Source organism: Psammomys obesus, unplaced genomic scaffold, assembly GCF_907164565.1.
Source record: "Psammomys obesus unplaced genomic scaffold, mPsaObe1.curated_primary_1811, whole genome shotgun sequence".
Lineage (NCBI taxonomy): Eukaryota > Metazoa > Chordata > Mammalia > Rodentia > Muridae > Psammomys > Psammomys obesus.
In genome coordinates, this window is record NW_026592118.1 from 12290079 (window position 1) to 12313984 (window position 23906).

At 36.5% G+C, this 23906-nt stretch overlaps 2 protein-coding genes across 13 annotated transcripts in view; both read left to right on the forward strand.

The window, feature by feature from the left end:
• Kmt2c (lysine methyltransferase 2C) overlaps positions 1 to 23906 on the forward strand; it is a 224138-nt gene that overhangs the window by 143323 nt on the left and 56909 nt on the right. For 9 of the 12 annotated variants that reach the window (XM_055612928.1, XM_055612931.1, XM_055612930.1 and 6 more), the window contains exons 23-29: positions 257 to 469; positions 1529 to 1657; positions 3121 to 3240; positions 7216 to 7346; positions 14605 to 14773; positions 22602 to 22706; positions 23089 to 23136. In XM_055612928.1, the coding sequence (XP_055468903.1) occupies positions 257 to 469; positions 1529 to 1657; positions 3121 to 3240; positions 7216 to 7346; positions 14605 to 14773; positions 22602 to 22706; positions 23089 to 23136 (915 nt within the window). The remainder of the gene's footprint in view (positions 1 to 256; positions 470 to 1528; positions 1658 to 3120; positions 3241 to 7215; positions 7347 to 14604; positions 14774 to 22601; positions 22707 to 23088; positions 23137 to 23906) is intronic. The other 3 variants (XM_055612936.1, XM_055612939.1, XM_055612932.1) reach the window with 2 other exon arrangements.
• Positions 9395 to 9700, forward strand: LOC129681051 (elongin-C-like). Its single transcript, XM_055612940.1, has one exon. It carries the CDS (start codon positions 9395 to 9397, stop codon positions 9698 to 9700), a length of 306 nt encoding a protein of 101 aa, XP_055468915.1.

The following is a 23906-nucleotide window of genomic DNA, read 5'->3' on the forward strand; positions in this document are numbered from 1 at the left end:
TCCTAAAAGTGGTCAAGATTTATGAAAGCCAAAGTGCTTTCAGGAGGACCACTTTTTTCATTAACATTCTGCCTGTAGTCCCAGAAGGCTGTCAGTATTTTCAGTGTTATTGAACATCATCAGTTCATGCGTTTTGTAGATAATTGCTGAGTAGATGTATAGTTGTGTTTTCTTGCTACGTAGATTTTGTGATCAACTTACCAGTCAATATAAAATGAAAGTTTAAATTTGTATTCTTGGGATTGTTTAACTTTAGATCCACCTAAGACCTATACCCAGGATGGTGTCTGTTTGACTGAATCAGGGATGACTCAGTTACAGAGTCTCACAGTTACAGTTCCAAGAAGAAAACGGACAAAACCAAAATTGAAATTGAAAATTATAAATCAAAATAGTGTGGCTGTCCTTCAGACCCCCCCAGACATCCAGTCAGAGCATTCAAGAGATGGTGAAATGGATGATAGTCGAGGTAATAGTGATTAATTTTCCTTGGGACACATGTGCAAGAAGTATTGTACAAAAAACTTCTGAAAGATACGTAAGGGTTAGTCATAGTGCTTAAGGGAACTCTTGATGAGACACTTCCCCTCTTTGAGTGATATTCTTAGACTTGTGTTTGCATGTTTTCTTGTATTGAAATGCTTTTGTGATTGAAATCTCAAGCGCATTATGTTTGTGAAGCTTGTAAGTTGGGACATTCAGAGAATTCACTTTGCTAGTGAGAATTTTCTAGATTGTCAGCATAAGTCCTCTAAGCTTTGTATACTGATGATTTGTAAACATTTTCTAGATCAAAATAAATGTTACAAGGTTTTTCTGTCTGAAATTGTGAGATAACAAGTAATTTTAGTAGCAACATTAAATATAGCAGAAATTATGTTTTTTTATTTCTGAAGATGATTTCTTTTGGGTGATTATTTTCATATGACTAAAATGGAAATCATAATCACTTTCCCATCACGTTTTGTCATTCAGTAGTATTTATTAAATGCATATTGTATGACAGATGTTGGACGATGTATCAGTGGACAAATACTAGATCTTAATTCTTATGTTACAGACAAGATTACCAAATAACCAAAGTGAGTGATAGGTATCTTTTTGACTCTTTTTTTTTTTTCCTCTTTCTTTGTCTTTCCTTTTTTGTTATTTCGAGACAATGTTTCTCTAATCTTGGTTGCCCTGTAACTCATATTGTAGTCTAGGCTGGCCTTGAATCTCTATGTAGATCCACCTGCCTCTGTTTCCCAAGTACTGTGATCAAAGGCATGCACCCCCGCCCCCATATGCCTGTTTCCTTTTTCTTAATCTTATGTCAAATTCCATGGGAATACAGCACTGCATATGATTCCCACCTCCATCCCTTGGGCACGTACCCATTTTCTGTTTACCTCTCAGTCACTTTAAGCACAGAGGATTAGTATGGCTTGGAGATCTTTTGCTTTTCTTCTTTGCTTTTTGTTTTTTGGTTAAGTTTTCTGTATTTGATAGATTTGCCCAGTTTCATCTGTACATTTACATTTTCTAGAAGGAGAACTTATGGATTGTGATGGAAAATCAGAATCTAGCCCTGAGCGGGAAGCTGGAGATGATGAAACTAAGGGAGTAGAAGGAACAGATGGCATAAAAAAGAGGAAAAGAAAACCATACAGACCAGGTTGAGTATATCAACTCCTAATTGTGTATTAGTGTTTTGCTTGCATGTATATAAATGCATTGTGTGAGTGAGTGCCTAGTGTCCACAGAGACCATAAGATGGTGTCAGATCCCCTGGAAATGGGGTTAAAAACAATTGTGATCCACCACATCGGTGCTGGAAATTGAGTCGGAAAAAGCAGCAGTGTTCTTAATTGCTGAGCCATCTCTCTAGGCCCCAAGCTAGACATTTCAATGTAACAAAACTTGGCTAGTTTACTAATATTAACAATTCCAACAATAATAATAATGACTTATAATTGAATAACCAGGAATATGTGTAGTTTTTACATGGAACTAACTATAATGGTACTTAGTTGGTTTTTATTTATGTTCAACTTTTAAAGCAATTCATGTATTTTCTTAATCAGTTGCTTTAGAAGTAGTATAAATACTGTTCTTCATCAATTCTCTTTTAAGCATTCATTTTCTAATAGTTTCATGTTTTAAAACTTCAGTAATTATGTAGGCTCAAAGTTGAACAAAATGAGGTTCTTCTGCCTTAATCAATTTGTAGAGCAGTTGATTCCATGAGTAATTAAGCTCTTTTGAAAATATTTTTAGTTCATTTTATTTATGTATATGTGTGTGAGCTTATGTTAGTTTATGCGCACTATATGCATGCAGGAGCCCATGGACACTAGAGGGCACCAGATCAGATATCATAAAACTGGAGTTAGCGGGAATTGTGAGAGGCAGTGTAGGTGCTGGGAACCAAATCCAGGTTCTCTGATAGAATAGTAAGTGTTCTTAATCACTGAGCCGTCTCTCTACCCCTAAATCTTTCTTTTCCAGTCTATTTCATGGGTAGAAGAAAAGCTGCTTTGTTGTTTTTTAACACCTTATTGTAAAAAAAAAAAAGTATTGAAATGTCTCATTTCAAGAAATTGTAGCCTTTCTAAAGCCCATTTATTAAAGTCTGTTTTCAGTCATGAAGTAGAAGCTTAGTTCAGTCTCTTTCATTTCGATTATAGGTAAGAACTTTTTATTTGAAGGGTTTGTTCAACAGGTAAAGTGGTTGCCATGGAAGCATGAGGACTGATGTACAAGCTAGTTGGGCTACCATGTGCTATAAACCATGTGTTCTAAAGCCAGAGACAAGGAATCCTGGATTGGCAACCTCTGGGTTCAAGTAAATAGTCTGCCACAATGTGTAAGAGAGAGATTAAGGATAAAATCCAGTGTCAGCTCTTGGCCTCCACATGCACATCTATGTACATACCCCTATGTGTGTATGCCCTACACATATATTCTGGCCTAAATACCACATACCCATACATATGCAAAAAAATAGAATTGTTAACTTACATTAAACAGAACACTGAATTTTGAAAAAAGTTCACCATTAATGACAAAGCCATTCTTTTTAGTATAGAATTCTAGAGAGAATTATTTATCACTTTATGTGATTTCTGTTTTATATAGGTATTGGTGGATTTATGGTACGGCAAAGAAGTCGAACAGGACAAGGAAAAGCCAAGAGATCTGTGGTCAGAAAAGATTCTTCAGGCTCTATTTCTGAGCAGTTACCTAGCAGAGATGATGGTATAGTGTGAAGTTTTTTTTTATTTTTTTTTTGTTTTTGTTTTGTTTAACTTCCTGGGATTGATATTCTGTTAGAATGAGTTGTCACCAAAATGATACTGCTACATACAGCATTGTAGTTCTTTTTGGTGGAAGGATTTGAATGCCCTAGAGTTAAGAATATGGTTTCAATCCAATAGATTATATTCTTTAGAGATTCTTTTTTGGCCTGGTGTGGTGGTGCACGCCTGTAATCCCAGCACTTGGGGAGGCAGAGGCAGGTGGTGCTGTGAGTTTAAGGCCAGCCTGGTCTACAAAGCTAGTCCAGAACAACCAAGGCTACACAAAGAAACCCTGTCTTGAAAAACCGAAGGAAAAAAATAAAGAGATTTTTGTTTGTTTTGTTTGTTTTTTGTTTTGGGTTGTGTTGGGAGGGGAGAGTGGGAAGGAGAGATGGGGTTTATTCTTATGGTTCAGGCTGGTGGCTATTTTTCTACATAGCCAATAGCTTCTTCAAACTCATGATACTCCTGCCTTAGCCTCCCCTCAGTGATACAATTGTGGGCACTCAACACCACATTTTTTCCCCCATTTCTATTCATTGCTATGGATGGCACCCAGGTACTTCAGTGGTAAGCGTACATTCTACAATATTCCTTACCTTTTTTTTTGAATTTTTATGGTCTTACCACTCCCTCCATTAAACATTTCTTGTGCTAAATATGAAGAGTAAAGGGACTTGCTTACTTAGTTGTATCAGATACTTTCTTCCCACTTTAACGAAGGCCTCTCTTTGCCCATGACTTAATATAAAATTTAAACTTACAGGCTATGTAATTGTTCAACAAATCTTCACAAGGATTATATTTTATTTATCTATCAGTATATTTTGTTACCCTTGCTTAAGAAAGCTAAGTCATTGTTCAAGATAGACCTTTGTATGAGTTAAGAGTGTTCTGCTGCCTGGGCAGTGGTGGCACACACTATTAATTCTGGCATCTGGGATGCAGAGACAGGTGAATCTCTCAGTTCAAGGCCAGCCTGGACTACAGAGTGAGTTCCAGGACACACAGGCCTATACAGAAAAATCCTGTCTCAAAACTTAAAACCAAAAAGTCCTCCAATGTGTTTTCACCTTGAAAAGTGCTTGTTATCATTTTAATAAAAAGCTATATGCTTATGTATTTTAAGATACGTCTTAAGATGGAATACATAAAAATTGAAGATATTTTCACCATGCCTTCAAAATACTCCTTTTTTTCTTTGAAACTTTAATTAATTTCAAAAAGTTAGAGGTTCCTTTTTGTTTTTAGGAAAAATTATATTTATTTTCAAGAAGTTTCTGATTTGACCTAATAGGAGTTTAAGAATCCATAATTAAAGAATTTCTGTGTTTTTAATTATCCACATAAGATATTTAGTTCAGCATTTTTCAGTATTTTAGTTCAGCATTTTCATTTATGTCTAATAAAAGTAAAGCAAATTCATTTCAAATACTATTTATTACCCTTTTGTTACCCTTAAAACATTTTAATACAATTTTTATTTGTTTATTTGTATCCCAGCTATAGCCCCCACCCTCATCCCCTCCCAATCCTGCCCTCCCTCCCTCTCTCTCTCATGTCCTCCTATGCTCCTTCTCCACTCCACTGATAGGGGAGGAGGTCCTCCCATTCTATCTGACCCTAGCCTATCAGGTCTCATCAGGACTGTCTTTCATAGTATTTGTCTGTGGCCTGGTAAGGCTGCTCCTCCCTTCCCGTCCCCTCCCCTCCCCTCAGGGGGTGGTGATTAAAGAGGCAGCCAATAAGTTTATGTCAGGAACAGACCCTGTTCCCCTTACTAGGGAACCAACTTGGACACTGAGCTGTCATGGGCTACATCTGTGCAGGGGTTCTAGGTTATCTCCATGCCTGGTCCTTGGTTGGAGTATTAGTCTCAGAAAAGACCCCTGTGCCCAGATTTTGGGTTCTTTTGTTTTCCTTGTGGAGCTCCAGACCTTTCCAGGGCTTTCTTTCTTTCCCTTCTTTCCCTGCATTCTGCCCAGTATTTGGCTATGAGTCTCAGCATCTGCTTCAATACCCTGGTGGGTAGAGTCTTTCAGAGGCCCTCTATGGTAGGCTCCTGTCTTATTCCTTGTTTTCACCTTCTTCCAATGTCTATCCTGTTTGCCTTTCTGAATGAGGATTGAGCATCTTTCCCAGGGTCCTCCTTCTTGCTTAGCTTCTTTAGGTATAAAGATTTTAGTACGATGGTCCTATATCATATGTCTAATATCCACTTATAAGTGAGTATATACCATGAGGTATCTGGGATACCTCACTCAGGATGATCTTTTCCAGTTCCCACCATTTGTCTGCAAATTTCACGATTTCCTTGTTTTTAATTGCTGAGTAGTATTCTGTTGTGTAAATGTACCACAATTTCTGTATCCATTCCTCAGTTGAGGGGCATCTTGGTTGTTTCCAGCTTCTGGCTATTACAAATGAAGCTGCTATGAACATGGTTGAGCAAATGTCCTTGTTGTATACTTGAGCATGTTTTGGATATATGCCTAGGAGTGGAATAGCTGGATCTTTAGGTAGTACTATTCCTAATTGTCTGAGAAAGTACCAGATTGATTTCCAAAGTGGTGTACAAGTTTACATTCCCACCAGCAGTGTAGGAGGCTTCACCTTTCTCCACATCCTCTTCAATGTATAACAAGCCTATAGCCAACATCAAACTAAAACAGAGAGAAACTTAAATCAATCCTACTGTTTTTTACTGCTACAAACTTTAGGGCCATGTTCTATTTTTAAGTTCTCAGGGGAGTTGTCTGATATTTGATAGAAAAGATAAAACAAATTCCATGGTATGATAAATTACTTTTTTTAAAATTTTTATTATTAGTTACATTTTATTAACTCTGTAGCCCAGCTATATCCTGCTCCCTCATCCCTCCCAATCCCACTCTCCCTCCCTCATCTCCTCCCTACCCCTTTCCAAGTCCAATGATAGGGGAAGCCTCCTCCCCTTTCATCTGACCCTGTTTTATCAGGTATTTTCAGGACTGGCTGCAAAGTCCTCCTCTGTGGCCTAGCAGGACTGCTCCTCCCTTAAGGGGTTGGGGGGTGTGTGTGTCAAAGAGCCTGCCATTGAGTTCCTGTCAGAAATAGTCCCTGTTCTCCGTACTATGGGAAACCAATTGGTCACTGAGCTACCACGGGCTACATCCGAGCAGAGGTTCTAGGTTATATCCATACATGGTCCTTGGTGGAGTGTCAGTCTCAGAAAAGACCCCTGTGCCCAGATATATTTGGTCCTTGTGGAGCTCCTGTCCTTTCCATGTCATACTAATTCCCCCTTCTTTTATATGATTCCCTGCACTCTGCCTGAAAGTTTGGTTATGAGTCTTAGTATCTGCTTTGATACACTGCTAGGTAGAGTCTTTTAGAGGCCCTCTGCGGTAGGCTCCTGTCCTGTTACTTGTTTTCTCCTACGTCCAATGCACATCTCATTTGTCTTTCTAAGTGAGGGTAGATCATCTTAACCCGTGTCCTCTTTCTTGTTTATCTTCTTTAGGTATATAGATTTCATTATGTTTATCAGTACTTCTTTTTTAATAAACTATTTCAGCTGCAGAAAGGTGCTATCCATACTCACTGAAATTTCTTTAGTAGTTTGTGAGTAGCCATTTCCTCATATATCTGGTGTTTTAATCCTTTGAAATCTGTAAATGTACTGTTTAACAAGTTATATTTTTACTTTGCATGGAAATGCTAGTTATTGAGACCCTGCCCAACCCTGACCTCACCCCCAAAAAGAAAGGATAGGAATTGTGCTAATACTAAATAGATAAGGAATAGAATTTTCAAGATGTTTACAATTTAGATTTGTGTGTGAAGTAAACGCTTGTCTCTTTATGTATAGCTATGCATTTTGGTATGCTATGAAATGATCATATATTTCTGGAAAGTATCTGCTACATGTTTATAAACATGGCTCTTTTTTCAGGCTGGAATGAGCAGTTACCAGATACTCTAGTTGATGAGCCTGTTTCTGTTGCTGAAAGCACTGAAAAAATAAAGAAGAGATACCGAAAAAGGAAAAATAAGCTTGAAGAAACCTTTCCTGCTTATTTACAAGTAATGTTTTCCTTAACTTTATTATGTGGTTTGCTAATTTAGGGAATGCTTTTTTTAAAAAAAAAAAATGCTTGTTTTTGTTGACATTCTGTTCATTCTGTTTTCACTGATTGTCATAAATGACATTCATTCTACCAGGCTTCACCAAAGAATGAAAAATTGGTTTTTTTGTGTGCTTTGATTTTTTTTCTTTTTTCATGAAGGGATGTGTGTATGTACACACATGTGCTTGCAGTTCTGGGGATCAGGGTTAGAGTTTCGTGAACACAGACAGCTATCCTGTACTGACCTGTGTTCTAGCCATATGAATTTGTTCTATCTGTCTGCCTGTCTATATATAAATTATGTTTTCTTACTTATAAGTGTGCTGTTGACCATAATGAAGATATTTTCAGGATGGGAAATGCTACTTAAAATCATACATATATGTACACATGCCAAAACCAGCTCCTATTGATATTTCCATTTATCAGTTATAGTACTATTAGAAAAGTTCCCAGCAGCCAAAATCATAGGTTTAGTAATTTTTTGTCACATGGAATTAAGCCAAAGAGAAACAAAGAACTATTATTGCAAAGTTTTTGATACAGGCTGTTTTTATAAAGTTCAAACTGGTCTTCAATACCTGATCTTCCAGTCGCAGCCTCCTCAGTTTTGGAATTGTTTGTTATTATACTTGGCTAAAACAAACTGTTTTTTGTTTTTTGTTTTTTTTTTTTTTTTAAGTTTAGTTTAGTTTTTTGAGACAGAGTTTCTCTGTGTAGCCCTTGCTGTCCTGAACCCTGAACTCACTTTGTAGACCAGGTAGGCCTTGAACTCACAGGGATCCACTTGCCTTTGCCTACCTTGTTTTTTTTTTTTTTTTTGTGTGTGTGTGTGTGTGTGTTTGTGTGTATGTGTGTGCTTTCCAAATACATCCATAATTTTGAAGAAGATAGTAAATGTAGGCTACCATAAAAAAGAGTTAATCTTTCTAGTTTGTTTTGTAAACATTAAGTCACAGAAGAATTCCAAGATATATTGGCAAAAATGCCATGTTAGAAGTAGGATAGATTGCAAATATCCCCACCTTATGCTACCTAATACTTAGTTTCCTAGTATTTCTTCTACACCTTTATCTCTTCACATGTAAAAATTGAATTATCTTAATTTTAGTATTTAACACTATTCCTATGATCCGTCTCTTTTATAGGTTCTAAACGTATACCTTGCTTAAAATACGCATATTTTAACTTTCCAGTAGTTACTTTTTTTTTTTTTTTTTTTTTTTAAAGACAATGTTTCTGTATGTACCCCTGGCTATAGTGGATTAAGCTCTGTACACCAGACTGGCCTCAAATTCAGAGATCCTCCTGCTTCTGCCTCTTGAGTGCCAGTTTTAAACGTGTGTGCCACCAGGCTTCTATCATGTTTTTTTTTTTTTTTTTTTTTTTTAATAATTTTTAATTACCAGGTAGCTTGCTTAGTTTTCTTCTTTAGTAATTAGGTTACCGACATTAATTTTGTGTATGTTTGTAGAAGTATAGGTGTGAACACATGCACTGTGGGTAGAGGTCAAAGGCCAATCTTAGGGCTGTTCCCAAGCTGTCTACCTTTATTTAATTTTTTATGCAGACTCTTTCATTGTGATGTGGGATTCATTGATTGAGATGGAATAGTTGGCCGGTAAGCTCCAGGTATAGCCTCAGCACTGAATTTACAAGCATAGGCCACCAGAATTTTTAACAAGAATTCTAAAGATTGAACTCAGATCTTCATGTGTATGCAGCAAGCACTTTAGCTATTGAACTGTCTCCTCACCCCTAGACTACCAACATCTTACTGGCTGTATACTGTTGAAATGCTTAGCCTTTCAGTCAGAGTTTGTGTGTCTGTGTTTAGAGCTGGGCATGAACAGTAAGCCTGTGTATATGTGCTTAGAAATTCACATCTGAGAACACAACTTGCTTTCTTCAGATGCAAGTTGTAAGCAGACTATGTGTCGGTCTCTCCAGGAAACTATTAAAGTTCCTGTGGCATCAAGTAAAAGTTTTATAAGAACATAGTGGATGGAGGAGGAAAAAACCTATGGTGGCTGTGAAGGCCCTGATGCCATGTATGTCAAATTAATATCTTCTGATGGTGATAAATTTATTGTAAAAAGAGAACATGCGTTAACAACAGGAATAATAAAGCCCATGTTGGGTAGGCCAGGGCAGTTTGCTGAGAATGAACCAGTGAGGTCAAATTTTATAGCCATGCATTTGCTCATGCTATCGAAAATTTGCATGTATTTTACTTACAAGGTCCACTATGCTAACAGCTCCACTGAGATTTCTGAATTCCAGTACATGAAATTGCACTGGAATTACTGATGGCTGTGAGCTTCCTAGATTGTTAAATAAAATAAATTATAATAAAAAAGAAAAATTCACATCTGATCTCTTCCTTTAATATTTAATAAATACTTCCCTTTTAAAATTTATTATTGTTATTGTGTATGAGGGTGTCTGCTAAGGGGTAACCATTAATGACAGATAACAGCTTTTAGGAGTCAGCTTTCTCCTTCCACTGTGGAGTCTGACTGTCAGGCCCACACAGCAAATGCTTTTACTTGCTGAGCCATCTCACCAGACACTACCTCACTTTTTGCCATAGAATATCGTCGCTCATCCTAGAGGTTACTCACTGTTATGCCTGCTCTGGCTGGCCAGTGATCCTCTGGGCTCTACCTGTCTCTGCTCATTCCCCTATATCCACTCAGCCTAGAATCTCTTGCTTTAACTTGGTGCCTAGAGAACTTAAATTCTTCTGCTTACATAACAAGTATTTTACTCAGCGTCATCTCCTCAGCATCTATACTATTTTTAAAACAAAATTTTTTCGTAGGAAAACAATCCCTTCCCTCCTTTTTTTGGATTGTCTTTGTGCTTCTTTTTCTGCCCTCCCCTCTCGTCTCTAATTTGTACCTTCTCCTTATTTGAGACAGGCTCTCACTAGGCAGCCCTGGATCACTGTAGCTTGCTATGTAGACTAGGCTGGCCATTGAAATCACAGAACTTTGTCTGCCTCTGTCTACTGAATGATGGGATTAAAAGACATGTACCACTATACCATGCTCTTGAAAGTATAATATATACTTTCAACTTCCTGCTGTTATTCATTTATTCATACAGCATCTCTTGTGGCTTACTGGTCTTGGCCTTGAGGTTCATGCATCTTGATATGCACTGTACTAACTGAAGAATATCCCTTGCTCCTAAACCTTCATTTAAAACTGTTCTAACAGTTCAACAACAACAATAAGTGTTTAATTGCATATTTTTGACAAGGAAAAGTGAAATGCTAATCCTTTTTTTAACTCTCCTGTGTTTCATCATTGCCTGATTCCCACAGAGAACCAAATAAGGTATCTGATTCCCTAGAACCAGAGTTCCATACACTGTGAGCCCCCATATTGGTGCTGTGACTCTCTGAAAGAGCAACAATTACTGATCCATCTCTCCATTTCCAGCCCCATGTTAACTTTCTAATATGAACAGGTGACATATCAATGAACTTAGATTTTTAATAACCAGGATAAAAGTCTCACTTGGCTCCTTTTCCTCCTTTCTTGACATTATTTTTGGGATATACTGGGAAGGTGGTCTTTCCCTTCTCCTATGGATCTTTTTGTTATCTATAATCCATATTTAGGAAATTCTTTTAGCTGATTACCAAAGTATGGAAGCCAGCTCTTTATGAAAGAGCACTTAAATACATTCTTTCTTGGACATTTTTTTCCTTCCCTGCCTTTTTGTTTGTTTTGGGGTTTTTATTTTCTCTGTGTGGTTTGTTTGATTGTTTTTTCTATTTTGCTTATGCTAGCTATCATCTATCTACATATTTTGGTTTTTCAAGACAGGGTTTCTCTGTGTAGCCTTGGCCGTCTTGGAACTCCTGTGTAGATCACTCCCATGTAGTATAGACTAAGCTAGATTCTGCCTCCTGAGTGCTAGGATTAAAGTGCCACCACTGTGCAGCTTATTTTATTTATTTTAAAGACAGTTTTACCTGGATTGGCCTCAAATTGATTGATGTGTAGCCATGGATGATTGAGCTACGTATCTCATTTCCATCTCTTCAGTGTTGGAATTACAGGAATGAGCCAACATGTCTGGTTTTAAAGGAATTTCTAAAAATATTGAATCTTAATCTAGAGAAATGGCTCAGCAGGTAAAAGCTTTTGCTTTCAAGTCTAAAGCCTTGAGTTTGATCCCTGGAACTACCCTAGGGAAGGAGAAAACCAACTCCTACATTGTCTCTTAGATGATAATCATTTGTCCGTTAAGGTCTCTACTCTGGTGGTTGTGGTTCATTCTTGGAGTTACTCACAATGTCTACTTGAAAACCACATGGAGCTTCTCTCTGATGTTAATTCTAAGGAATAAAAAAACAAATTCTTTCAAATATAAACTTTGATAAGTAGCAAGAAAGTCATCATGAATCATTACAATATTGTATTTTAATTTTAATTTTTATTAATTATATTTTATTCACTTTGTATCTCCCCATAAACTCCTCCCTCCTCCCCTCCCAATCCCTCCTTTCTTCCCCCTTCTACACGCATGCCCCTCCCCAAGTCCACTGATAGGGGAGGTCTTCCTCTCCTTCCTTCTGATCCTAGTCTATCAGATCTCATCAGGAGTGGCTGTGTTGTCTTCCTCTGTGGCCTGGTAAGGCTGCTTCCCCATCAGGGTGAGGTGATCAATGAACAGGCCAATCAGTTCATGTCAGAGGCAGTCCCTGTTCCCATTACTATGGAACTAACTTGGACTGCCATGGGCTACATCTGTGCAGGGGTTCTAGGTTATCTCCATGCGTGGTACTTGGTTGGAGTATGAGTCTCAGGAAAGACCCCTATGCTCAGATTTTTTGGTTTTGTTGCTCTCCTTGTGGAGTTCCTGTCCTCTCCAGATCCTACTATTTCCCACTTCTTTCATAAGATTCCAGGAATTCTGTCCAACAGTTGACCATAAGTCTCAGCATCTGCTGTGATAGTCTGCAGGGCAGAGCCTTTCAGAGGCCCTCTGTGGCAGGCTCCTAACTTGTTTCCTGTTTAAAATATTGTATTTTTTTTAAATTAAAACTGTCGTTTAATGGTGATCTCGGGTTATTAAAAATTATACTTAAGGGACTACACTAGTGATTAATTTGTAAACATTAAATAGGTTTTATGTTCTTCAGCATTCTTTATTATTATAGCTTCGTAGATTTTCAAATGCAGTTTTCATTTTAAAAATCTCAAAAAATTGAATAAGATAGAATCTCTCAGACTTCAGTTCAGTGTGTGTGTGTGTGTGTGTGTGTGTGTGTGCGTGTGCGCAAATAGAGAGAGGATGCAAATAGAGATGGCATACAAATAGAGGAGGATCATTTAATATGCTGAGTGTACTTTGCATCCTGTTTGACACAGGTTTTCCTTGTCTACTGATTTCGTCTAACTTACTAGCTGGCTCATGAGTTCGTGTAGATTCTCCTATCTGTGCTTTCCATCTTGCCATAGGAACACAGTATTGCTTACATGTGCTATTATGCTGGCATTAAATGAGTTGTAGGGATTCTAGCTTAGTTCCCCACATTAGTCCAGAAAACACTTTTAACTATTTAGTACACTCCTCAGCCCTTCAATGTCCTTTCTAAAAGTAATACTATTAACTTAGCCTTAGTTAGGGTTTAAAACTCCATAGCCAGAAACAACTTGGGGAAGAAAGGGTTTATTTGAGGTTCCCTCTTCCAAAATGACTGTAGCTTGTGTCAAGTTGAAATAAGACCAGCCAGCACATTTTTTTGACCCTGAAATATTGCATACTTTATTTTATAGTCTTACAGAAGTCTGCATTTGCACATTTTGTTGGACTTATCTTTCAAGTATCTTCAGAACCTTTGTTTGATCATATGGGTCTATATGCTTCTAAATATCTATTTGTTTATTGTGTGTATGTGTGCTTGTGCACATTGTACATCCAAGTCAGTGTGTGCATATCACCTGACACACAAGTGGGGTCTAGAGGACAACTTGCAGAAGTTGGCTTTTTCCTTCCTCTGTGTGATTCTCAATTGAATTGAGATTGTCATGCTTCATGGCAAGTGCTAGTCCTCTTTATATGTTTTTAAAATCTAAATTTTGTTCTGGAGATCTACCTCAGACATAGATAGTCAACCTAACTCGTGAGGCCCAAGTTTCAAATCCAGAGTCAAACTTCAGTGCTGCAAGTAACACCAATCCACTGCCCCACTTCTTTTTGTAGTGTGACTAACTATGCATCTACCTACTGTGGATATTGGGCCATTTTTACTTAAAGTACTGCCAGGCATGGTGGCACATGCCTGTAATCCCAGCACTTAGGGAGGCAGAGGCAGGCCAGTCTTTGTGTGTTTAAGGTCATCTTGGTCTACTAGGTGAGCTCAGGACAGCCAAGGCTACCAAGAGAAACCCTCTCTCAAAAAACAAAAAGTATCTGTGAGTCTTCTATTTATGTTTGAATGATAAATGTTGCTAGCTCCTGCAAACTCTTTGGAGTCCTTTATACAGAAAGGCCACAGAGAAGAAAATATCCTAATCCCAGGTTGCTGGGTTGAAGCACTTGAAGAGGAGTCATGAGGTCCTCCTTCTGCCTTCTGTGTTGATCTCTGAGGAGTTCTGAGAAGAACTCACTTTAAAGAACTACTCCTCTAATGAAGAAGTGTTCATCTGAGAAGATGAACTGAAAGCCAGCACCCTGTCATAGCTTGCAAATGTTCCATACATGTTCTGAAGTTTTCAGACTTATAAGTACTCTGATGGGAATATATGCTTCAGTATGAGATTACTGTAGACATTAGAGGTGTGCAGATCCTACAGTAATGGATCAGAATCTTGTGTTATCCTTAGCAGGTATTCCACAAATACTGATGCCTATGTCTGTACCTATGCCTGTGCTGTGAATTAAAGAGCCAGTAACACTGCACATCTCTCAGTTTTAAAATTTGATTGTAAATTACTCTTTAAAAAATGAATTATTTTGTAGTTTCTAGAAAAACATTTGACACAATTATGTTTATAATTGCTTAATTTGGTTTTTGAGAAAGCTATCAAAATTAATTTCACAACCTTTACAAAATTGACAGGATCTTTATGTATTTCTGTATTCAGTTTTTTATTGTTAAATGCAAAGCTTTTCTTGTCAAAATGATGACAAGATAATGTTAGCTTTATAGAATTTAGAACTAATTTTCTTATGTGTTCATCTTTGTCTAGGAAGCATTTTTTGGAAAAGATCTTCTAGATACCAGCAGACAGAACAAGCCGAGTGTAGATAATCTATCAGAAGATGCAGCTCAGCTTTCATATAAAGCAGGTTTCTTGGATCCTTCCTCAGATCTGCTATTGAGTTCATCTTCTGCCTCAGCAAAACCTGGAACTCAGGGTACGTAGATTAATTCACAGGTGTTTTCTTTATGCCACATTACATTTACTTTCTAGTTATTATAAAACACTTGAAGGAATAATTTTGTTTTACCATATGCATTACTAAAATCAACTTTATTGAAGTATAATTTATATTCAGTAAATGTAGTTTTTTTAGTAGAAAGTTCTGTAAGACTTCTTAAATGACTTGTCAAATTAATGTACCAGTATAATAATGGCCAAAATCAGGAGTTGTGAGAGAAAAATTTCAGTTTATACTTTACCCAGGACAGTGTCAGTTACACAACCCAAAGAAATTCTAATGTGTCAAAAACTCTAAAATGAATGCCCACAGTCAACAATTTTTTTGTAAATACAGTGATATATCTACGTATCGTTTCTACTAGTGACACTTTGTGCCATTTAGTTCATTGTTGTGAAAAGGGACTTTTAAATGCCTTGTAGTATATTTATCATTACCTCCAACCTCATGAGGTCATGAGTATCCAAAATGTCTTCTAGCTGGGTTCAGTGGTACACACCTTCAATCCCAGAACAGAGACACAGGCAAGCAGATCTTTGTGAGTTCTAGGACAGCCAGAGCTACACTGTGAGACTTTGTCTCCAAAAACCTACACAAACAAACAAATGTATGTCTCCAGTTATTCTTAAATTGTTGGTGAACAAAGTTGCTCTTCGCTGAGAACCACTGTGTAGATGTAGGAAATGTAAGGACTGTTAAAGGTCAGAAAAGGGAGAGCTGATGGCTCTGTAGGAATATCATTTGCCTTAGAGTAACAAGGCCTGAGTTTGACCTTGAGAACCCATATAAAAATGCCAGATATGGTAGTGTTTACTTGTAATCCCAGTACTGAGGAAGTAGAAACAGGAGGATCCCTGCGGTTTGCTTCCTAGCCTTCTAGATTATTTGATGAGCTCAGATCAGTAAGACTCCATGTCAAAGGGTTGTGATGATGACACCTGAAGTTGTCCCCTACCACACACACACACAGGTATACACACACATACATACTGTCCACCCAAATTTACATGTACAGTTCTTTTAAACACAGTTATGAACAAGACTGGAGATGAAGGTCAATTGGTAGACTCTTTCACTATCATGCATGAAGCATTGGGTTTCATCCCCAGCATCTCAGAAACTGGATTAGCTGGCATATGCCTGTATTCCCATTTCAGAAGTGAAAGCAGGGGGATCAAGTTCAAGATATACTCTATTATGTAGTGAGTTCAAAGGCATCAGTGCAACATGAGATCCTTGCCTCATTAAGAAAAAATAAAGTGAGGCAAAGAGGGAAACAGGTGTTTTTATGTATTGTTGTCTCTAAGAGCTTTGTTGGATTTTTAAGAGTTATGATCAAAGTGTTTGGTTTTTCTTCTAGACCTCTATAATAGTATCAGTTATACTGCAATGTTATTCTGGTACTTTATTTTGCCATTTGTTAGTTTTTAATATTATAAACTCAAAAAAAATCTTAAGTAAAGGTGTAATGAATAATGACTTCTGGCATTAGGTCATTAAAACTTTTTTTGCTCAGCATTGCTCTGTCATGATAAACAGTTTACTTTCTTGTACTGTAGGTTTTGCAACTGCAAATACAAACGTCTAATAAGGGACTTGTGTACCCAACGTTTTTTGTGTCTCTAGAGTTGTTGTAGATACCAAAGAACAACTTGTTCAAACTTTTGTTTTTGATTTGACTTCCTTAAAACAATTGCAGGCAGTCTTACCTCCTCTTAGGTACATAAAAAGTAATTCTACATCATCCTTAACAAAGAAGGATGGAAAATTGAAGTGTTCTTTTTGTTCCGTCTTACCAGATTCAAACAAAAAATCTTTTGTTATATGTTGTTTTAAGTTCACACTTGTGTATAATAACTAGGTATTTCAATGGCTATGTTATAAGTATTACGACATGTGACTTGAGCTAAATCAAAGTTACTTGCACTTGACTTTGTGAGGATAAGGTCTGAGTTGGATGGGGACACAGGTGAGAGAGGTTGATACAAATGTTTTTTTCCACAAAACTTAAGAGGCAACGATTTTCAGTAAGGCAGAACTTAGCAAACTAGAATAGCACTCATTTCAAAACATATTATTTTTTCAGTTGACCTACTCTTTCCCTTTATATGGAAAGTTTAATGAGTGTGTGTTGCCTTTTTGAACATTTCTCTTCATGTAGCCTATTTAATCATCAGACAAGGACACACTTTAAAAAATTGTTTTTATTTTATGTGTATGAATGTTTGCCTGAATATGTATGCATTTTGTTCACAAATGATGCCTATGAAGGCCAGAGAGGGCACAAATCCCCTAAAACTGATTGTCAGCTGGCATATGGCTGCTAGGAGTTGAACCTGATTGCTGTGAAGAGCATCCAGTGCTCTTATCTGCTGAACCATCTTTCTGGCCCCATGGATGGACTTTTAAAAACTTAGTCTTTAAAAATTTCATGATCTAATTGTTACATACTAGGATTTCATTACTTTAAAATAAGCAAAAATGCTTATTCAGTAAGTACTTGCTTTGTAAGATAGAGGCTCTGAATTTTATTCCCGAACCTATGTTAAAAATTCGGCATAGTCATATCCCAATAATGGATTACAAGTATCTCCACATGTATGGGAATGTGGATATAAGAACATTCCCAGGTTGGTTTTTTTTTGTTTTGTTTTGTTTTGTTTTGTTTTGTTTTTTGACAGCCAGCCTAGCTGATATACTTAGTAAGCTTTAGGCCAGTGAGAGACCTTGTGTCCAACAGCAAAGTGAGTAGCACCCAATAAATGACACTTGAAGTTGGCCTTTAGTGTCCTCTTCATATACAAGGGCAGGCAAGTGTACACACACAAACACACACATACACACACACACTTAGAAATCATAGAGGACCCCTCATAAGTGCTTTTTTTAAAAAATGGACCAATTTGTAAAGAGTATTTCATACATGTATTTGATTTGAGATACTGAAATACATTTTTAAATTTTATATGTATTTTTCATACATATGTGGATGTTTTACCTGCATGTATATGTGTGTACCATGTGCATGGCTGGTGTACTAGGACATCAGAGGAAGCTAGCATCTCCTGGAACTGGTGTTCTAGATCTTCATAAACCACATTGTAGTTGCTGGGTATCCCCTAGTTCTTTGCAAGAGCAAGTGCTCTTAATTACTGAGCCATCTCCCCAGCCCTGTGTTGTGTGTGTGTGTGTGTGTGTGTGTGTGTGTGTGTGTGTAAATATTTTAAAGATTTATTTATCTTTATATACGTGGATATTTTGCCTGCTTAAATGTTTTGTTTATCACATGTGTGCACTGTCCATGGAGGCCAGAAGAGGGCATTGAATCTCCTGGAACTGTAGCCATAGTTGGTTATTAGCTGCCGTGTAGGTAATGGGAACTGAACCTGAGTCCTGTGCAAGTGCAAAAAGTGCTTTTAAGCACTGAGCCATCTCTGTAGCTCTTGAAATGTTACTTTCATGTTATTAAAAAAAAAATCTGTTGCTTTTAATTTAAATATATTAAAAAGCCTAAAATTTCAAATATCTTTAGCTGAAAGGTGAAAGCCTTAGTAAAAGTATCATTGTTTTCCTTCATGATTAGGTTAAAAATCCTGAGAATAATCTCCTCCCTTTTTAAATTTTTCACACTTATCCTTTTAGTTATCCATAGGTTTGACCCCAAACTCAACATCAATTCCTTCAATTTTTCTACTACAGAGTGGTAACTTGCATTACTTGTCCTTCACACTGCACAAGGTCCCTAGACTTGTAGTGTCTCCACAAGTCTACTCTGCTTATGTCTTTCAGTATTATTATACTTCCCCTCACAGAAAGCCTAGTTTTCAGCACAGTCTTCAAACATTGCCCAGGCTTGTATTACTACCACCTTCATTTCTTTGACTCTCCCCTGTGATTCCTTTAACCACTCTGGCCTTCTGTGTCAGAAGTCCTTTCTGCCCAGGAACTTTATAGCTGATTTCCATGTTCCTACAGTGTCTTTTGTTTTATTTAGGTCTTTAATCTTGTTTTATTAAGGTCTGTAAACAGTGGAGAAAAATAAGAACCAACAATAGAACCAGTCAGTAAAACAACCAACAAAATTACTTGAATTAACAAATTCCTCTAAATATTAAACCTAAATGTAGATGGTCTTTTCTTTTGAAATGGAATGTCAGTATGTAGCCCTGGCTGATCCAAAACTCTCTATGGGCTCCAACTCCAGAGATTCTCTTACCCCTGCTTGTTGCTAAGCTGATGGCCCTAGTTTGATTCTTAAGAGCCACATAGCAGATAGAGAGAACCAATTCCTGCAAGCTTTCCTCTGATCTTCTCACACAGACTGAGGCTTATGCATGCTCTATCTGCCCTTTCCCCATACAAAATCTGTAAATAAAAGAGATTATTTTTGATTACTTTTAACCAAAGTAAAAAAAAAAAAATGAGAGGGAGAAGATCCAAAGTAATTAGTGATGATGAAGCTTTTTTTACTTGTTTGTTTTGTGTTTGGTTTTTCAAAACAGGGTTTTTCTGTGTTGTCATGGCTGTTGTGGAACTCACTCTGTATGTAATCTAGGATGGCCTCAAAGCCAGAGATTTTCCTGCCTCTGCCACTCAAGTTTAGGGGTTAAAGGTGTGCGCCACTACCATCCAAATCCAGAGAGTATTAACAACTTAAATGTATCCATAGAAATCAAAGTTCAACATCTCTTCATGATTCTTTAAATAGATATGGAGGTAACCTACCTCATCATTACAAGATTATAATAGAGAAAACTCAAATCAACATACTAATTTGCTAAATTGAAAGCATTCCCTCAGGTAAGAGTAAGCACCATCTCTGCTCTTTGTACAGTGTAGTGCTTGAAATAATAAGGTATAGAAACAAAGCAAGATAAATTTAAAAATGTTTATAAAATAGGGTGAAAAGGAATTATCATTATTTGTGGTCAGTCTAATCCTGCACTAAAAGGTTTTACCAGAAGACTCTTAGATATGATAAATATGTTCAGCAAAGTATCAGGAAACAAATTATACACACATAAAAATCAGTAACTTGGCTGGGTGCAGAGATGCACGCCTGCACGCCTGCAATCCCAGCACTCTGGGAGGCAGAGGTAGGAAGATCTCTGTGAGTCTGAGGCCAGCCTACAAAGTGAGTCCAGGACAGCTAAGGTTACACAGGGAAACCCTATCTCAAAACCCAAACCAAACAACAAAAACTAAGAACCAAAACAAATAAGTAGCTTTTTCATAAACTAATAACAAATTTGCTAAGAAATAATGTTAGGAAACTCGTCCTGTTCACAGTAAATTGAAACAAAAATATGCAGGCATATACTTAATGAGGGACATAAAGGACCTTTACAGTGAAGGAAGAAATTTGGAAAAGGAAAGATCTATCATGTTTATCAATGTACAGAATTAATATTTTGGGAATGTCCTTACTGCTAAAGTCTGTAGACCATTGTACTCATTATAAGTCATAGGGTCTTATTTAACCCAAAGCACAAAAGCCCTTGAATAAATAGCACAGTCTTAAGCAGAAAGAACAATGCTGCTATGGAGTTATATACCATAATACCAGATTTCAAATTATACATAGCAATATAAATACGATCCTGGCACAAAATACAGGCACATAGAACAGTGGAATAGAATTGAGGATCCAGAAATAAACCCACACAGTTACAGTTACTTGATTTTTGACAGTTGTCCAAAACCAAAAATGGAAGAAAAGCTAACATCTTCAACAAGAAAAACTGGGAAATCTGCTTATTTACATGTAGAACATGAAACTCAATTTCTATCTCTTACTCTAGAAAAACCAATTAAAAGTGAATCAGAAACTTACTGTATGACTTGAAACTTACTACTAGGAAAGTACTTTGTAGAGGTATAAGGAAGGAATTTTTTGAAAAAGGATACTAATAACACAAAAAACAATTTCAGATTTGATTTAAGTTTTTATGAAATAAAAATCAATCTGCACAGGATAGGAAACACTTAGTAGACTGAGAATATGACCGACAGAGTTAGAGAAAATATTTTCCACTCTGTATCTGACAGAATTAATGTATAAACACCACAAAGAACTAAAATCTAAATACAACCTCCTTCTACCAAAACAGCCCTCGTTAGTCAGTCAACAGGGAAATGATGTAGACAGTGTTCAAAGAAGAAGAAATATCAATGATCAATAAATACATTAAAAATGTTCAGCAGTCTTAGCTATCAAAAAAAAAAGCAAATTAGCTGAGTGTGTTGGCATACCTTTTTAACTCAACATGATGGGGAAGTAGAGGCAAGTAAATCTCTGTTAGTTCAAGGGCAAACTTGTTTGCATAGGAGTTCCAGGATAACAAAAGCTAAGTGGTGAGATCCTGTCTCAAAAAGTGACATGTGTGGCCAGTAATACAGATTGTAACTATGCTGAGATTCCATTTCCTTCCATTCACAATGACAGCAGCATATGCTGACAAGGATACAGTAGAAATGAAACTCGTAGAGATTACTGGGCGGATTGGAAACTATTATAGCCATTATGGCAATCATTATGAAGGTTTATGCACAAACTGAAAACTAGTATATGATCCATTCGTGCTACTACTCAGTATATACCTGAAAGAACTGAAGTCAAAATACCCCAAAATACTTGCACATTCATGTTATTGTAATTTCATATTACTAAAGATGTGGAAGTAGGTTTTTGTCCATCCACAGATACTGGCTGTAAAGGAAACATCACACATACACCTATGCACATATGAATGCATATACATATAATGGAGAATAAACAAAACGGTTTAAGCAAAATAACCAGAGAGAGAAAAATCAAATGTCACATTTTTTTCTTCAAATCCAGAATTTACATTTAGACAATGTGTACATATATATGACATGGAAATAGGTGGGTTTTATGTTGGGCAAGAAAGGAATCTAAAATTAGGGGAGGTAGTTACAGGGCTAGATAACAAATACATCATGTTTTCTCTGTGAGATTAGATATACTATATATGCATATACATTGAGAACATAAGGGAGAAGAAGGATACAGAACGTACCACCTGGTAGGGCAGTGAGATGAGCACATATAATACACATGAGTGAAAATCATTTTGTATGTTAACAAAAATTAAATAAAGACTGAAAAACTGAATGTATCAAAATCTATTTGTGGCCAGGCATTTCTGGAAATGTCTTTTCTGCCTATTTTTTAGACATATCCCTCAGGGCTTATTTTATTTCCTTACTCTAATGTTATTTTTAAGAAAGAGCCCTGTGAGGACAGGTCATTTGTTAACAGTTCCATCTTGTTCGAGTGGCTTAGACAATGTTAATAGACACAGTTCTTTGGTATTGAAACAGTCTTTTAGTGAACTATTAATGAGTATTCAAACAGGGAAAGAGTTTAGTATTAGTGTGGTACCTACATTGTTCTTTACTAGACATTTCAAAGTGCTGTTTGAGTTTTATGTTTTTAAAATTGTCCTGTATTTTCTAGATGTCATTCTTAGTTATGCCACTTAAGTAATGAGCTACTTTTTATTTTTATAAGATTTTGATTTTAATTTTATTGCTTAAAGGACTTTATTTTTTATTACATTTTGCCAAAATACATCAGTCTTGAAAACAGATTCTCAAATTTTGATATTTTGTTAATCAAAAGATAAAGTACCTTTGCTTTTAATCCTTTGAAGTCATGATGGTCTCTAAATTTTTGTCACTGCCGCTTGCCTCAGCCGTTGCAGTGCTCTAGATACTAGGACATTTAGAATTTCATGCCTAGGAAAATACTTAATTTTCATATACTTACTACATTTAGGTACGGCTGATGACCCATTAGCTGATATTTCTGAAGTCTTAAACACAGATGATGACATTCTTGGAATAATCTCAGATGATCTTGCAAAATCAGTTGATCATTCAGGTATACATGAATACTGTTTGCCTGATTTCTGTTTTGTGATTTGAGAGGTGTGTGGATTCAGAACACGTTGATTTTTTTTTTTTTCCCCAGCAATGGAAGTGAGTTTGATGTTCTGCCCTGTTTGATTTTTCTTTCTTTATTTTTATTTTAATCTTATTATTATTTTTTTTTTACGGTGTCAAGCCAGTATTTGTTCTTCCTTGACTGTCTGGCTTGAGGAGGTGACATAGCAAGTTTGCTCATTTCTGTTACCTTTCTAATTGCATCAGATTTAAGGCATGTTGCCTTAAAAGTCTTGCTGCACTTTCTCTTCTTTTTGTGTGTTTCCCTTCCTTCCCACCTCTGTGGTAATCATCCATTTTATTTGGTTTGGGTCTTGTAGGTCTTGATTTATGCACTTTCCAGGTTGGGAGCTCACCCTTCCCTTTTGGTAAGAACTGAGCGATGGATGGGACTGACTAGAAGTAGTAGTCTTTCTTAGTAGTGGACTCAGCTGGAGCAGCCTGTAGGTGCATGCGTGTTTGTTAGTAGTGCTAATGCATCACTAATCCATACTTTGCCTTCCTCTTCTTGTGTACAGCTAAAGCATAGTGCTCTCAATGACTTTCTTAATAATTTTAATGAATGGTTTTGCTGTTATATATTATATAATAGTAGTTTGCAATATATCCTGAATAATAGTTTCTAATACAAAATTAAATAAAAGCACACAAAAATGTAAGATTAATGGCATTAAGACAGTATAAAGAAATAGATGATAGGCTACTATTATTAGGTATTATAAGGTGATGGACATAATTTAGATTTTTAGAATTTAATTGCAATTATAATTGAAATTATTTTAAAAAGATGATTATTAAGCTTTAATAATGAGTGTACATCTTTGAATGAATTTATGCTAAAACTTATCATTCCTGTTTCATATTTGCATATGACAGTTGACCTGTACAATGATACCACTTTTTTATGTTAGATAAGTTATTCATGTAATGGCCTCTTATGGGAAATTAGATTTTACCAATATTGCCAAGTTGAAATTAGATTTGTTCTTTTTTTCTTAAGGAAATATATTTACATTGGTGAAAAGATAACTTAACTCATAGATATATTGTAGCTACATTTAATAATGTCTTATTCAAAGTACTACCAGAGTCTTGATAATTATAATTCCAAAATACAGGCTTCATTGAAATCACAGTG